General features: G+C 35.1%; 1 protein-coding gene across 7 annotated transcripts in view; it reads left to right on the top strand.

The window, feature by feature from the left end:
* PHTF2 (putative homeodomain transcription factor 2) overlaps positions 1-17,914 on the top strand; it is a 113,389-nt gene that overhangs the window by 57,150 nt on the left and 38,325 nt on the right. For 2 of the 7 annotated variants that reach the window (XM_072759828.1, XM_072759830.1), the window contains 5 exons: positions 1,748-1,804; positions 8,224-8,293; positions 8,869-9,027; positions 14,863-14,994; positions 15,921-16,085. In XM_072759828.1, the coding sequence (XP_072615929.1) occupies positions 14,909-14,994; positions 15,921-16,085 (251 nt within the window). In that variant the 5' untranslated portion in view covers positions 1,748-1,804; positions 8,224-8,293; positions 8,869-9,027; positions 14,863-14,908. Of the gene's footprint in view, positions 1-1,747; positions 1,805-2,064; positions 2,156-4,126; positions 4,227-8,223; positions 8,294-8,868; positions 9,028-14,828; positions 14,995-15,920; positions 16,086-17,914 lie in introns of those variants that run through there. The other 5 variants (XM_072759825.1, XM_072759826.1, XM_072759827.1 and 2 more) reach the window with 4 other exon arrangements.

Below are 17,914 nucleotides of genomic sequence, written 5' to 3'. Positions count from 1 at the left end.
GATGGTTCAGTAGTTAAGCATCTGCCTTTGGCTCAGGTCATGACTGGGGTCCTAGGATTGAGTCCCACATCAGGCTCCCCTGCAGGGAGTCTGCTTCTCCCTCTGCCTCTCATGAATAAATAAAATTTTGTAAAAAAAAAAAAAAAAACAAAAAAACCTAACATTGGTACCTGTTCTTTATTAGTTTGTGTTATTATTCCACTAAAAAATATGCAGTGCCTTTGAAATAGAAAATTACTTTTAAAATAAATTTTGATTGAATTAAACCCAGTTTTTCTGAGTTACCAAGTTAGAGCAGAATTGCTCTTGTGGAATCTGTGTCCCCGTACTTACCTTTTCTGATTTTAAAGAAGATGATCGTTTAATTGAATTCAGAATTTAAGAGGGTAAAGGACAACTAGTCACTTGACTACTAGAGCAGGTCAGCTCTGCCATTAAGTCCAAACAATTGGTTATTGCTTATCTATCCTGCTTTATAGAGACTCATGGCAATTTCGGTTACATATAAGTAAGTTGTTCAGTCCGTGTCTTGGCCTAGGTGTTCTAAGATTTTAATTTGCAGGGAAAATTATATTACAAAGTGATTTTAAAAATAAGAAAGGAGTTACAGGAAAGTGATGAAAAAGAGAAGAAGATTTAAAGGATCAGAGAAATTAGTATGAATAAGATAGTGTATAAGAGAGAATAATCAAAATGAAGGTGACTCATGGAGTCATGTAATCATTTTATTCTACCCCCTTCATGTCTGTCTTTAAACCATCTTGGATTCTCAGTTTCTCATTTCTTGGAACAAGATTTTTAAAAACATGTAGATAAAAGGACTTTTGGGTGGAATGATGTTATAAGTCAGAAAATACTCTGCCTGAATATCCTCATAATATCTCTGCCTGTCTCTGGTCTATGTCTCATCTCTTAATTGTAAGTAACTGAAATAATTTTAATTTCTCAGGATTCTAATTTTCAATTAACACTATAAGTGAAAATTCTCAGTTAAAACTATAAGCTAGTGATCCATTTCAGTGTCCTGTTGGACATTGGGAATTAAGGTGCTGAGGACAGTAGGTGTTAACAGCAAAGAAGGTAGAGACAAACAGTAAGAATGGTTTGTTCATCCTACCCAGGTGAAGGTATAGATCAGAGAATTTTCTAGTATCTGAGAGTAATGGGTATAGAAGCTAAAAGGAATTTTACTTCTGATGTTAACCTTGCATCTTCAATCACTTTCAAGATTTATTTATCAGTTTAAACCATAACCCAAGTGGTAATTGTGATCTACATGTTTATGAATTTTTAGTTCTGTAGAACATTTGTATTTTTTCTTTAAAAAATAACTCGATAAAGAATGTATTATTGGTAGTTTTTTCTTGAAGGTACCAGAGCTGTGTTTATTTAAAATAAAGGATTCCCTAGGGCAGTGGTTCTCAAACTTTAATAGTGCATCAGAATCATCTAGAGGAATTTTTAAAACCTAGATTGCTGGGTGCCACAGCCATATTACTGATTCAGAAATGAGGCCAGAAAGTTTGCATTTCCAACAAGTTCTCAGGTGATGCTAAAACTTCTGGTCCTGAAGTTGTACCTTTGAAAACTACTGCAGTACAATATTGATCACTGAAGTCTGAGACAAAGCTAAATCTACTCTGTGCTGAGTGAATGCTGAGTTGCTTATAATGCAAGCAGAATTATACCTGTTGGAAAGGTACCAACAATGATCATTTAATGCAGTGTTTTATCTTATTTTTCATAGATTGGAGCATATGATCAACAAATATGGGAAAAATCTGTTGAACAAAGAGAAATCAAGGTAACAAATTTATTTCATTTTGTGTATCCTGAAACAGTTCTATAAATTAATTATTAACCACTTTTTATTTTATATCTTTCCATACACTTTTAAGGTATGAATATTACTTATTCTATCCAAACTTTTAAACAAAGAGGTAAACTCTTATGCTGGCATAATCATGTGTCTTTACCTCTGATGATTGATTGATCTATTTATTTTTGCTTTTTATCATCTTTCTATCTTTTAAAATTTAATTTCTAATGATTATTTTTTATCAGCTCTCTTCCCCTTTCACTTGTCACCTTATACTTCTAGTTTACTTTTCCTCCCTTTTGATGCTGTCATTGCTCTGTACAGTTTATTAAACTGGTAAGTGTTTCAGGACTTTTCCCGCCTGAGTGATCCTGTCAAATGCCGCTCTGCTTCATTGAGATCTGCTTTTGGTGCTACTAACAGAATGACTTGGACGCAAGTAGAGTTGCTGAAGAGTTGGTCATTTTTTAAAAGAACTTAGGAAAGTAAAGCATTAATTAAAATGTTTTTGTAGTAGGTGGTTTCTTCTTGAACATGTAATCACTTATGCTGATAAGACATTCTCATAGGCTACCTTGCTAGCATGAAAACTATTTTTTAAACTAAATTTGTTCTGTTTCTCAGCAATTGCTCCTTTTTGATAATAAGATTTATATTTTCATTTGCATAGATAATACTAATCTGTGTGTTCCTGCACGAGCTAAATTTAATTTGGGCCCAAAGAATGTTACTTTAGTTGCTTGACATTTTCTATTTTGTATGAAAAGGTTTATATTAGATTGAAAACCAGTGTTTATAGTTCCTTAAAAGTCTCAAAAAAAAATCTCAGTGTTTAGACAACTTAGTCATCTATAATAAAGAGCAAGATTCTTTGCCATTGGTCAGTTTTAATCTTTAGACTATTTTCAGGAAGAGTTAAAGTTGCTATAAGCACCTGCTATGTGTTAAATACAGGATTAAATCCTGAGGACAGCAAGATGGAATGTATTACAATTTTGTTGATGAGATTCATAATTACAAATGAGATCAGTTCAGTTAAGGGAGGGATATGTAGGCCTCCACTGGAGAGTGCAGGGGGAGGCAGCCCTGGGGAGGTTAGGGAAGACATCACAGAGGAAGTGACTCATGAGCTGAGTTTGACAAACATTAGGGAGAATGAGGAAAACATTCCAGATAGAACGAAGAGCATATAGAAATAAACATGCAGGAAGGATGGAGCATGATTGACTAAGGAATCCTTGAGGAGCTTGGTAGGTAATAGGTTGGATGGAGGAAGGAGATTGGGGCGGCCAGTCAGGAAGCTTTACAAGAAAATAGGAGTCAGATAGTGCCTCACCCTAGAGAGTCTGGATGTAATCTGGAAAACCATGAGGGGGACATTAAAGGATTTTAAGCAGGACTAGTTACCTGATTAAATTTATGTTTTAGGAACTTCACTCAGGCAACACTAAGTGGTATGGGAAATACTAGAAGAGGAGCAGATTTAAAATTGTGCTTTAGAAATATTTAGGTGGTACTTGGAGAAGAGATTGGGGAATAAAGTGTGCCTGTATATACACGCATATGTGTATATGTGTGCTCTGTTTATTATAACATTATATAGATGCAGCTCTAGGAGTGAGGAGATTTACACTGGGTGATGACAGTAAAAAGCTGAGAATGGAACACTACAGAACATCAACATTTAATGGACAGGTAAAGGAAGAGATGTAAGTGAAGTAGGTAAGAGATCCACGAGACAGTAGTCTAGCAAGAGTATCATGAAGAGTAAAAATACCTCAAGCAAGCAAAGAGCAGCATACGGGTTTAGTAAGATACCTTGAAACCTCTTAAGCTGCTCATCACAAAACACTACATTCCTCACTTTTTGGAACTATTTTAATGCCAAAACAGAGGTTAGGGTAACAGAGGATTATATTAGTCTTTCCTGGGTGTACTGACAGGATGAACTTGGAGAACTATAGCTTTTTTCTGAAATATATCTTCCTTTAAAGATAGTATTTTGTAATAGTAATTGTAGAATTAAAAAGTATTAAAGTTGACACATTATTTTGAATTAAATAACGGGGTCTATTTGTTGACAAGCCTAAAACATTCCGTTCTTGCTAAACATTTTAGTTGAGGCAGGTTATTTGTATTGTAAAATAATTTTGCATTTATTCTAAGGGAGATAGAGAAATTACTGTGATGTATTAATATTTGATTTCAAAAGAAACCCAAAACACTGCCCCTGGTGCCCCAGAGAAGACTCTGCGGAATGCAGTGAATTTGTCCTCTCTAATGGATTGTCTGTATGTCACAGCAGTGATCAGCAACTAAAGAAACAAAAGAGCCATGAAAACATGTTCCTTGGAAATGTTTATTTTTTTGAATTGAAGACCCTTACTTGATATTGCTAAGGTTTTTTGTAAGTTGCAAATTATTTTCTTCTTAAACATTTTAGAAATTATACCTGAAAACTTCCATTCCCTGATCACCTTGACCCAAATTTAGAAGTAAATGTGGAATTTCCCCCCCAGTTTTAGTACTTACTAGAATTGTATAGCCTCGGTAAAAAGAACTATGCTATTTAAAGTCATTATAGAGGAAAAACAGGATGGGGGAAACTAAATAGGATTTCTGGAAAGTGAAACTGATAGTTACATCCTTTGGTAGGAGTCACAGTATTATAATAGCTCCATGCATGGGAAGCCTGCATCGTTGAACAGAAGTTCTTTCTAAATTTAAACAGCTGTTGTAAGCTTTTTGGCTCAACATTATCTGTGTACTTACAGATTTTTAAAAATTCAGAACTTAAAAAAAAATTCAGAACTTCATACAATTTGTGTTATTGTGCCTTAGGAATGTACTGTAAGATTTTAAGTGTATATCCAAAAAAATATATTACTTACATTCTTACAGATTAATTGTATTTGTGGTGTCTGATTGTTTCTACTTTCTAATTTGATCACTAGTTATTAAAATCTTTTCTTTTGAACTTAGTTTTCATTTTTTGTTCATTTAAACTTTTTGATGGTCCATAATTATAGTTAGTCCTGAAAGCTATGTTATTTTGTGTGAATATAGTTTACTCTAAACCAATTTAAAATTTTCCAACTTATTGGGCACCTGGGTGGTTCAGTTAGTTAGGCATCTGCCTTTGTTTTGGGTAGTGATCCCAGAGTCCTGGGATTGAGCCCCACATCGGGCTGCCTGGTCGGTAGGGAATCTGCTTCTCCCTCTGCCCCTCACCCTGCTCATATTCTCTGTATCTCTCACTCTCTCTCTCAAATAAATAAAATCTATTAAATTTTTTTAAATAAAAAATAAAATTTTCCAACTTAAAATATCTACTTAAACTGATTTTATGAATACTTACATATGAATACTAATATCCTTTTTGTGATTAAAATTATAAATGTTATATGATTTATCAATGAAATTCTTCTTTGTTTTTCTTTTTTTAAACCCTCTAAATATTCTGATAGGTTACCTTGAAGGGAGTTTTATCAGAAGTGGCAATTATAAAAAATATAAGTAAATAGATAAATAGATCAATAGATACATATATATGGGGCGCCTAGTCAGTTAAGCATTTAACTCTTGATTTTGGCTCATAATCTCAGGATGGTGAGATCAAGCACTGGGCATGGAGCCTGTTTAAGATTCTCTCTCTGCTTTTCCCTCTGCCCCTGCTTCCCTCCGAGACCCTGCTTCACTCTCTCTCTGAAATAAAATAAAATGAAACTGGCAATTGTGTTGTGACTCTACAATGTAGCTCAAAATAAATGTTTTAATGAAATATAAAATAGGAAATGAACCATGTACAAAAAAGGTCAAGAAGAATGAACATGTTGAAAGACAACACAATTGCATAAATCAAGATAATTTACTGTTCCTTTCATAAGGACTTTAAGTTCTTAAAACAACCTGATAAAAATTTTAGGTATACAGCAATAAGTTAAGCTTCAGATTTGTCATAAAACATTGGCAATAAGATTATTTTAAAATTATTAGAAAAATAATGTAGAAGTAAATCAAAATATTTTACTGTTTTCAAATTTGTTGACAGTCATAAAGATTAAATCTTAGATTTCATACCAAATCTAAACAATGTTCTATTAATGAAATTTTGCTTTAAATGTGTATATATTATTAGAATTGCTTTTCCAATGTGCAAAACACTGGGAGTGATTCATAGTCTGCTAGCCACTATCCTGACATTAAAATGGGAAATGAGTGGATCCCTGGGTGGCTCAGTGGTTTAGCGTCTGCCTTCGGCCCAGGGCGTGATCCTGGGGTCCTGGGATCAGGTCCCATGTCGGGCTCCCTGCAGGGAGCCTGCGTCTCCCTCTGCCTGTGTCTCTGCCTCTCTCTCTCTCTCTCTCTCTCTCTGTGTCTCTAATAAATAAATAAAATATTTATCTCAATCTCTCTCTCTCTCTCTCTCTGTGTGTCTCTAATAAATAAGTAAAATCTTTAAATAATAAAATAAAAAATAAATAAAATGGGAAATGAAGTACAGATGCAGTCATTACTCACAGGCGTTACATTCTATAAAGTAACCATGAACACTTGAGTTAACAGATACTGACCGTTGCTCCACCTCTAGTCACAAGTCAAGTGATCGATACCTATCGTTGTTTTATGTATTTTTCTGTTGAAAAACACCTTGTTTAATATAAATTGTTGATGCATTAACACTGAACTCATGGCCAGCGACACTGTAACTCATGGCCAAACGTAGCTTATCTAGATCACATTTTCTCAGTGAGGCACATCACGGGCTTCTTACATTTAGGAACACTAGACCGCACTTCAGTGCTGTGCTTGAGGGCCATTTTAAACAACAAAATTACCAAAAAGAAGTACCAAAAAAAGCAAAACCCCAGCACTAAGTTGACTGTGAAAAGGATACTTATTTTCAGCATGAGAGCTGAAATAAGAAGGCAGATTGTTGCCTTGTTTGACTTCACCAGGGAATGTGCACATTGGGTGACTCAAATTTTTTGCCACTCTTTGTACATGACTGCAAATGACTACAAAAGCACAGCAAGTATTGATTGGGGGATACAGATAAATTCTGTGAGTAGGATAATTTGCAAATACAGGATCTGTTAATATGAGAATTGGCTATATTTAAAATTACCATGGCTCTGTTTTCTGTCCTCTTTTCTTCTCTTTTGTTTTTGTACCTCTGAGTAGTTTTCTTCTTGATTTCAGGAAACATTTTTGGTTTAAACATCTCAGTTAATTCTGAGCTCAAATAGCCTCCTATTATTTGTTTTAGATGCAAATAGTCCTTAACTAAAAATTTACCTTAGGGGTCATTGTTACTTGGATCAGGACCAAACAGAATTTACTGCAGTTACTTGATGAATTAAATGAATAGTAAACAAATCATCTAAACACTGCGGCATATCTCAGCACTTGGCTCCTAAAGAATTTAGCCTAATCTCTTCTAATTTTTAACATCCTAGTCTTAAGTGTGATTTTTTTCCCCCGATGATTTTGATCTCTATCTCTATTCCCACCTCCACTGGTGGCAGAAACTTAATGTTCAGTAATTCCGAGTTTAAACTAATTCAATTCATGACTTCTGCTTTTCCCTCATCCTGCTCCGCCTGGGCATGGCGTCTGATTTCTAAGGTGATTAGATTGCATTGTGGTCTCGTTAGTGGTTGGCATGTGAACATAGCGGCCACCTTGAGATGGGCATCATCCTCTCTGGGTCTTAGCTAATTCCACCCCCACTTACTGGCATCAGCTGAGAAGTCTGCATCCCAGCTTTGTGAGCCACTGCTTCCTGCAGAAACGCCCCAGCATCATGAAGGCCCCTTGAGGGCCTTTCAGGGCCACTGCACTCCCAGCCAGCCTCTCTTATGCATATCTGGGTCCCAAACAGTCTCATGGACCATCTCAGACTGTACATCCTAGTTGGGTGGTAGTGATTGTCTTTGTTTTAGACTTTTACTTTTAGTAATAAACAGGTCTCTCCTGTTACACAAATCCCCAAATTTATCCTTTTGGAAAGTAATAAAATTTATTACAATACTAAAGTTATGTTCCAATTATAACAAATATATAACGTGTTTATATTTTTGTCCATTATAATTACTTAAAGTTTTTTTAATTGAAATCTTTAGAATTTATCTTCTGTTATTCTAAATTTGAAGATATATATATTGAATTCCAATGCTATTTTTATTGATGTATAATTGACTATAAGATTATATTTACTTTTAGATATACAACATGATGTAGTGTTTGTATGTACTGAGAAATATATTGTATGTATTGAGAAATGATATCACTATAAGTAGTTGACGTCCATCCCCATACACAGTTACAAAGATTTTTTTTTTTCTTGTGACAAGGACTTCTGAGATCTACTCTCTTACCAGTACTACTTTAATATATTATAGGGTTTAAGGAATAAACCAAAGAAAACAGCGCATGTGAAACCAGACCTCATAGATGTTGATCTTGTAAGAGGTGAGTCTTAAATAAATAAAAGCTTAATGTAATTAGAAATTGACCTTGAAGAAACAATTCGAAGTGGGTTAGATACAGATTTGTAGAAATAAAAGCAATGTAAGCATAAAGTGAAGGTGGGAATAGTATAAGAAAGAGATAATGCAGGTGTTTAAATACCATTGACTAGTCTGTACTCCCATAAAAATCAGTCCAAGAAATAATAATAAAAGAAAACCAGCTTGTGTTTGCTTAGCAAGCTATATGGCTTGGTTATAAAAAATTAAAGTGATAATTTTTAATTCTTAATTGGAGCTTACATTTGAACTTCATCTTACATTTATAAAATATGTGGGAGAAATTCTGCTGTTATTTCAGTTAAAAATAGTTTTTTTTCTGGAGTACCTGAGTTTATATTAATATGATAGCATGAGAATGTTTTTAAACCTGTCCACTACCCAAAATTGGGCATTTCTCACAGTGTAATGCAAAATAAAATTATACATGGTTTTTTGTTCTTCACATTTTGAAATTTTTTCTCTAAGGAAATTAAAGAATGATAAATGTACTCTGTCACTTTATTTTACTTTTTTCAGGGTCTGCATTTGCTAAGGCAAAACCTGAAAGTCCTTGGACTTCTCTGACTAGAAAGGGAATTGTTCGAGTTGTGTTTTTTCCCTTTTTCTTCCGGTGGTGGTTACAAGTAACATCAAAAGTCATCTTTTTCTGGCTTCTTGTCCTTTATCTCCTTCAAGGTATAATTAAGTGATAGAAATTAATTTTGCCTTATTTTTCAGGGTGTTATGTTTTAAGCGTTACTAAGACTTTCTAAAAAACATACTAATCACACTGAGTGTAAAGATACACATTTATTGTGATATTTTATTTAATAGGACAAAGCTGGTTTAGTATTAAAATGTTTGAGAAAACAAAGCAGTTATTTTCCAGTATAATTTTATGAAAATTAGAATCTGTGGGTGGCTAAAGAAAAATACAGATGGAGAGGAATTTAGCAATTAGAAAGTCTCTTCAAATGCATACCATGTATACCTACCACACCAGTCGTCTTTTATGTAAGTTATACAAGTTCATTTTCCTGTGTCAGCCATGATTTCTCTTCTCATTTAACCGTTGTGTTCTGAGACTGCCCTCATTCCTTACTGAGAGTCTATGTGCCATTTTCTTTTCTTTTCTTTTTTAAAATATTTTATTTATTTATTCCTGGGAGAGAGAGAGAGAGGCAGAGACACAGGCAGAGGGAGAGAAGCAGGCTCCATGCAGGGAGCCCGACATGGGACTCGATCCCGGGTCTCCAGGAACAGGCCCTGGGCTGAAGGCAGCGCTAAACCGCTGAGCCACCAGGGCTGCCCCTATGTGCCATTTTCTGAGTGCTTTTCAGATTCTTGTTTTAATTCTCACAATCACACAGGGAAGTATAGGTACTGGTATTTGCCTAGCTTATAGAAAGGGGACCCGAAGGACCCTGAAGCCACAAAGCCACACAGTCTGCAGATTCAGGTCTAGGCCGTCTGACTGCAGAGCCACATGCTTACACCTCCAGCAAGCTGCCTCCCAGTGCAGCGGCGCTGTGGTGCCCAGTCAGAGCAGCAGTGTACAACACATAAGACACTGTAGAGCATTTGGAGGGATGAAGAAGACGCCACTCACATCCCAGTACTCTAATAAAAGCAGTGATTTTAATTTAGTGGGCACCTTTTCAGCCTTTTTTAATGTCTTGCTTTTTAAAAAACATTGTAATCCTGAATGATGATTTAAATATGTTTTATCAACAACTCTTAATAGAAGATAAAAATCTTTTTCTTTCCCAGATAAATGTCTTTTAAATAAAAAGTGTAATAAACCTATAGACTTTCATTTAGGAAAATTGTTTCTTTTTAGCCAGAGTACATCTTACATACATGAAAAGGAGTGAACTCTGAAGATTTTGTGATTTTTATCAATAGAATATGTGTGCTTTTCTCATTAATGAAGTGATAAATAAACATTCATTGCAGAAAATTTGGAAAATGTAGGAAAAAAAATAAAGAAAAGAAACCTACCCATAATCTTGCCTTTCAGTTTACTTTGTAACATTTTTTATATGTTGAGATTATTCTATATAAACAATTGTATTTTTTTGCCATATGTCATCACAAGCATCAGAGTCTTAAAAATATATTTTTAAATTATTGTAAAATACTCTATCCTACATCAGTATTGGACATTTAAGCTTTTTGCTGTCTTTTACTATCATGGTGACTAATTTACATTGTAACTAAAAGTTCACATATTGTGTCTGAAATTCACTTACTGGCTTATCTGTGTTATTTTAAATTAAATAAGGAAGACTGGTTAGCTCAGACGTGAAAAAGATATTTTTCAGTTCAGAACCAGAGTTTAACATTATATTTGTTCCTAAATGATGAGCACTGAATATTCTCCTAGTAAAGCTTAAAGAAGTGACTTAACCTGTGTCACATCACAGCCAGTGACAAAGTGATGATATGACCCTTAATGCCCCTCAGGAATCTGCTGGTACCTTTCAAAACCCCCGGGCTTCCATCTTTTTGCATATAAAAATAGGGTGCAGTGTGCTAAATTAAGACCTCATTCTCTATCCCACCCTTATCTCCTAAAAGGTAGAAAGAATCCTGTGCAGTCAGATTTGGTTTGGTATAACTAACTATAGTTATTTTACTTCAATTCCATGCCGTTTGAGTATCTCAACTATATATTCTCAGCTCCATTTATACTTTTTGCTTATATCATTTCTCACCCAGATTACTGCCAATAGTCTTATCTTCTGCCTTCTATCCATTTACCTTTTAAATTGCAAATCCAAACCAGCCACTTAAGGTCTAAATCTCTTTCTAGTTATCATTGCCTTCAAGAGGAAAGCGAAGTTTTTAATCAGTCCCTTGTTGAATCTTCCCTCAGGTTTTACCAGACTAAATTAGCTCTTTGCCGTTTCTTTTTTGTGTTGTTTTGTGGTACTTTTTTTGTTTGTTTTTAATCCTATATGCCTTTGAATGTGCAATTCTCTTTGTTTGGTGGCCCTTTCCCCTTCTGTTTCCCCTGGTCTGCATCTACTTGTTCTCTCAGTTAGATTAGGCATCAGGTGTCACCTTCTGTGAGAATCCTTTCCTACCTGCACTTTAGCTGTAGGTCTTCCCTGTGTGTATTACATAGCACTCTTCATAGGTATTGTATTAGTCTGCTCGGGCTGCCATAACGAAACCACGGACTGTGTGGCTTAAGCAACAGATTTATTCTCTCACAGTTCTAGAGGCTGGAAGTCTGAGATCCATGTGCCATCAGGTTGCTGTCTGGTGAGGTTTCTTTTACTAACTTGTGGATGGTTACCTTCACACTGTGTCCTCACATGGTCTTTCTTCTGTGTGTGAGCAGAGACCTCTGGTATATCTTTGTCTTAAAAGGATGTCAGCCCTATTGGATTAAGGTTTCATCTTTATGACTTAATTCAACCTTTACTACATCCATATGGGCCCTGTAGGGCTTCAACATATGAACAGGACAAGGGGCACAATTCAGTCCATTATAGTATTTTGTTTATGTGTCCCCCTTTTCTTCTAAATTGAGGAGGGGCAGGGAACAGAGACTACGTTTCTTTGTCTTACTATTCCCAGTGCCTAACATCTGCCACTAAATCTCAAAGATTGACAGACCTGAAAATTAAACTTTATATAGTTTATATTTCTGACAGTTATCCTTAGAGTTCCACTTGGCGAGTATGTGAAGTCCTGCCTTGGAACTTTTGTGCCTAATAAAACATTTTGTCTTCATTGAGCTCTTCAAGGAATCTGTAGAAGTACTGTCTAGCAAAAAATCTTCTGTCTAGTTCATAGGACTTCATTAAATGATCAAAAAATATAAATTGGGTACACCTGGGTGGCTCAGTGGTTGAGCATCTGCCTTCAGCTCAGGTCGTGACCCCAGGGTCCTGGAATCAAGTCCCATATCGGACTCCCATGGGGATCCTGCTTCTCCCTCTGCCTGTGTCTCTGCCTCTCTCTGTGTCTTCATGAATAAATAAATAATTTTTAAGGTATAGCTTAGCATTATATAAGAGAAGTGAATGTTTTCTCCTTAACCCTTCACTCAAAGGGGAACAGTATGTTGGACATTATACCAGGACCACTGTCTTAGGAACTGAGGCCATGGAAGTGATATGGACACTTAGGCACAGCCAGGAAAAAGAGGAAGGAATGAAGTTGCCCCTCCGCCCCCAGCTTTTCCTGATGCTTTCTACTGGCAGAATTTCACAGAGCATAATAACTTCCTGTCAAGATACCAAGTACAGTTTGCCGGTTCCAGCCCCACCAGGGGACAGTGGTCACAGAGCTGAAAGATTACAGATAACCAGCAAGAGGCCATATAAAATCTGAAGTACTTTAAGATGTTCTTTGTGCCTGAAATGCTGAACTTTTTTTTTTTTTAAGATTTACTTATTTGAGAGAAAGAGCAGGGGGAGGGGCAGAAGCAAAGGAGAGAAAGAATCTCAAGCAGACTCCCCGTTGCATGAGGAGCCCTGCTTGGGCTTGATCCCAGGACCCTGAGATCATGACCTGAGCTGAAATCAAGAGTCAGATGCTTAACCAACTGAGACACCCAGGCGCCCCATGAAACCTCTGAAGTAGCATTTGCATTCCCCTTCTTTTTAAAGAAAGTTAATGATAGCAAATAAAAGTACTATTTGCCATTGTGAAGTACACATTTTCTTATGTAAAGGAGTTTTTCAAAGTGTTCTATATGTATGACCTCACTGGAGTTTATAGTACCTATATCCTGTTTTATTGTACAAAAAAAATAAATCAAGGCTCAAAAAGTTAAAGGAATTTAATAAGGGTCACATTAGAGTTCACATTAAAAACAACAAAAACTCCATATTTTTCAAAATTGTAGACTCTGTTATAAAACAACTAGAGAATTTGAGTTAAATTCCAGGGTAATTTATAAAGATGATTGGCATTTTTAAAAATGTAAGTCTTTTTTTTCTTTTGAAAGAAACTTATCATTCAGGAGAATATAAAGCTGAAAGCTGTGTTTATGATGCTTCTTAAACATGTTAGGAGATAAAGTGGTATTTTAAGCTTGCATCTTGGTATGCTAGCTTGGCCAGGATTCTCTCAGTTGCAGGTGGCAAAAACCAAATGCAAACTAGCTTTTGCAAAATGTGTTGCTTTTGTTTTTGTTTTTACCACTGATCATAAAAATTTTCAAAAACCCAGGAAACTAGGTAGACCAGGATGGCTGTTTGTTCAGTTTGCTTGGGACTGTCCAACTGTCTAAGTCTACTTGTGTCGTCCTGGTGCGTTTATTAACAGCTCTCCTCTCACTCTCAGAAGAGTCCTGATTTACATGATAAGTTACATAGTCGTTCTAAATAGCATATGTGCATCTTTTTATTAAATCATTATTCATATTTTAGAATATTTACTTAATATATTTTGTTAATTTATATACCTCATGATGTTTTTACCCCTGAACACAACATGCTTCTCTTCAAAATTTGCACATTACACAAGCACATTACAACAGTCACACCTAATAAAATGAATTAAACTCCTAATTTTCAAATTCTCCAATTGTTCCAAAACAGAATTAGGAACTCCTAGGCCCTATGTTCAGGTGTTGCTGGATCTAGAGGCTCAGATGATGACTTCACTTTCTGTGCTATTAATTTTGTTCTCATCGTGCTGGTCTCATTCTTAAGGAGGTGGCCAAGGCGGCCCCTGGCAATTTCCTAGTTCCACAGTTCCTACTGTTTGTGATGTAGGAGAAAGACTTTCTTTCCAAGTATCTGTATTAATCCCTGAAAAAGATTCTGATTGGTCCTGTTAAGGGCACATGTCCGTCTCTTTATTAATTCCTGTGCCTAGAATTAAGACTCTGGCAAGACTAGATTACTCGCTATCCCTGAAGTGGGAGAAATAAGACCATTTGATTGACAGATAAAGAAGGCCAATTCCCAAAGGACAGAGACTTAATGTCTGGCAAGTGTAAAGGATGCTGAGCAGGCAAAAACAAGATTTCTTCTTCATATGGCAATGGTTAGCATTGGTGAGTGTTTACTGGTTTTCCTGAAAAATATACCCAAATAAATTTATTATTCCCAAGTGGATAAACCTCTATTGAAAAGAAGCTCTTGATAGCCTTGTTACACACCTATCATAGACTTCCTTGTTTGTAAAACAAAGAAATTAAGTGCTCTTGAGGTTAGTGGTTCTTTTGATTGTGATCTTATCAGGAATGCTCTTAGATTCATATGCAGCTGGTTTTCATTGCAGCATTAAAATGTGTACTTTAAAGACTTTGTTGGATGTTATCTTGTTCCAGGAGCTTATTACTGAATAGTGTGGTTAGCCAGTGGCAAAAAAACAAATAGTCTAAAAGAGCTTGTCTGGAGTAACATTTTTAACTTATTTAAATTTAGAAAAGGAATCTGGCAAGAAGTGATGTTAGAACGATTTTTTAAAGTTTTGAAGAAATGACTATCAGATCTATAATTAAACATGTTTTCTTTCCCTTTTTGTAGTTGCTGCAATAGTATTATTCTGTTCCGCTTCTAGCCCACATAGTATACCTCTGACTGAAGTGATTGGGCCAGTATGGCTGATGCTGCTCCTGGGAACCGTGCACTGCCAGATTGTGTCAACAAGAACCCCCAAACCTCCTCTAAGTACAGGGGGTAAAAGACGAAGGTATTCTGTTAAAAGTGATCTTTTTGTGGATTTGTGTAATTTGAATCTGGGATTGTTCTTGACTCAAATTAAATATTATCTTATAAAGTCACTCTTTCAAATAAAGCAGAAAGCTTCAGAGTAAGCTACCAAATAACTTAGTTTATGTATTTGCTACAAGGCCATTATGAGACCACATACCTGTCTTTGTTGTTTTTGCTTTCTTTCCTAAAGCTCATTTCCAAGGCACCTAATATCATTGTAGGGAATATATTAGCTGGAATTGCTGATAATTCCCTCTGTTCACAGAATCTTGTACTTACACTTTGGCAAAAACAGTAGCCAGGAAAAAAAATTCAGCTAAATTCTGTTTATTAATTGCTATTTGAAGCTGTTTATATTGCCCCTTGATTAAGTAAACATAGCAAGTCTCACTGGCCACTCAGCACAATGGAGTTCTGTTTTAAGGGTCTTTTGGAGCGATTCCTCTTTTGAATATTGTTGCTAAGAGATTGTGACATTTGCAGTTTGGGGATGTTGAGATTGAAGCCTTTTTCGTTTGAAAAGATAATACCTACATTAGATAAATAGCATTGCTGATTAGTCAGATTATAATTCTCTTTGGTCTAAATTTTCTTCTTTCTTCTTCTGCAGATAAGTGGCATTCAAATAGGGAAGAAATGCTTTGTAAAAATCTGTAATGATATCATTACAACCTGATGTCCACTGACTTGTCAGTGTGAGCAAGGAACAATAACCTAACATTTAGAGAAATCGTTCTTGAATATGTACCTTAATGTTTGGATTAACTTTTATCCAGTTAATCTGAATTTTATTGTGTATTAAAGTTCTGTGTTTATGTTTCATCAAAATTTTCAATGTGCTACCGAGAAAGTGGTTGTTAAAATTTTAAAGCTACATTCTACTTTTAATCTCTTCTGATGAAGGAAATTAAGAAAAGCAGCCCATTTGGAAGTACATAGGGAAGGAGATGGTTCTAGTACCACAGATAACACACAGGAGGGAACAGTTCAGAGCCACGGTACAAGCACCTCTTACAGCGTTGGCGCTGTCTTCAGAGATCTCTGGCATGCTGCTTTCTTTTTATCAGGGTTTGTATTTATTCAAGACTTTATATGGTATAGAGATGCATTATCCCTTTTCTGGCACTTCCTTCTCTGGTAGTGAAGATTAATGAGTTTAAATATGACTGTCTCATTATGGATTTTGTTTTGATAAATTATAATGCTATAAGATAATGGAAAAATAGAGACCATAAAGTTTACTTTGGGATATGTGTAAATATACCTCTATGAAAATGAGTGTATATCATCAAAGTATATATAGTTGGGATTTCTTGCTTTGGGTTTATTTTGTGCCTTGTCAAGTATTATTTTACTTCTATGAAATCGGTTATCTATTTTTATCAGCACTATAAGTCAAATTGACTATTAATGCCATGTGAGTTGTACATTTTTTTCTTAAATCTCTGCTTCAATTGTGTAAAATTATCTGACCTATGGCATTGTTATTTCAAGGAATTAAATGTATACCATAGTATGAAATTCTATTTTTATACATTGGGCTCTTTGTATAGTTTGTATCACAGTAAAGGTTTACTAAATAGGAAAATATAATTATAGCAAACTGCAAAAATAAACCTAACTCAATCTTGTATTGTTATCTTGTATCTCAATACAAGAATGAGTAATATAACAATTCAGTTATATTGCTAGTTTACATAGATGTGTGATCAGTTTGAAAAAAGTTAAAACATATGATCAAACTACTGAGTATAATGATAAAAGTTGCTAAGTTATTAAATGAAGAAAAGGGATACTGCACATAACTATTTTTTATCACTTTTGTTAACTCCTCTACTAATATCCTTGTTTCATCCCCTTGTGATTGTGCTCATATGATAAAGTTTATCATGCATTATAAAATTAAGCATTTGTATCTTGGGATATTTTCATTGCTTGTAATTTTGAGGGAAATTGAACAAAAGCCTAATAGTCTGAAGTAACATGGCATTAGATTGGATCCCCTGACTAGTCTAACCACCTGTTCTTAGTCCAGAAAAGATACAAGTTTTGTTTTGTTTTGTTTTGAATTTGAATTGCATTCTGTCTCTCTTTGTTAGTCTTTTTTTTTTTTTTTCTTGGTAATAAATAGCTTTCTGACAGTAGGATGGGATCATTTAATCTCTGTAAAGTCAATTTCTTAAGCACATTTCTCAAGACTTTCTGATGAGCGGTTATAAAATAAATAGCACAGTGGATATGTTTTGCTTTGGGGGAATCATTTAGTTGTCTTGGTTGCCCAAAACTGATATAGAATATCAGTTCTATTATGTAACATTCAAAATGCCCCTAGACAGGTAGGTTAGTACCTTTGAATTCTGCTATGTTTCTCTAGTCAAATGAGATTCAGACTTCAGTTTTTTTTCCTTTTGAGCTATTAGAATGACCTTGACTACCAGCCACTGATAATATAGTAGCTAAATCCCTTTGAATTTATTCTCTTTAAAATGACAAGTTTATAATCTGAATGTTTTTAAGGATGCGCTATTTTCGGCTGTCTCATTTGGAACTGGTTTGCTAGCATCTGAATGAGATTGTTTTAAATATTAGGTACAAAGAGATCTTAAGAAAAATGTTAATTTTGGAAGTTCTAAACTGAGTTCTGAAATCTTGATGATGTCTCATCCTTTCAAGTTTTTATAAGTCAGAAAGAGAAAGATCAGCTGAGACTTAAAATTGTTCCTGGTGATAATAAATTGAAAAGCTGGAAACTCCCATTAAGGTATCTGAATTATCATAACCAATGGGAAGATAAATGTATAACCACACAAATGTCTAAGCTTTATATATGGTATGTTTTGTTTTTTTAGATGTTAGAATGAAAACTACTATTTTTACATCCTGTGTTTACAAGTTGG

Source organism: Vulpes vulpes, chromosome 5 (assembly GCF_048418805.1).
Source record: "Vulpes vulpes isolate BD-2025 chromosome 5, VulVul3, whole genome shotgun sequence".
In the NCBI taxonomy this organism is placed as follows: Eukaryota; Metazoa; Chordata; class Mammalia; order Carnivora; family Canidae; genus Vulpes; species Vulpes vulpes.
The sequence above is the reverse complement of the archived record's forward strand: the minus strand, read 5'-3'. Positions and strand labels throughout refer to the sequence as shown.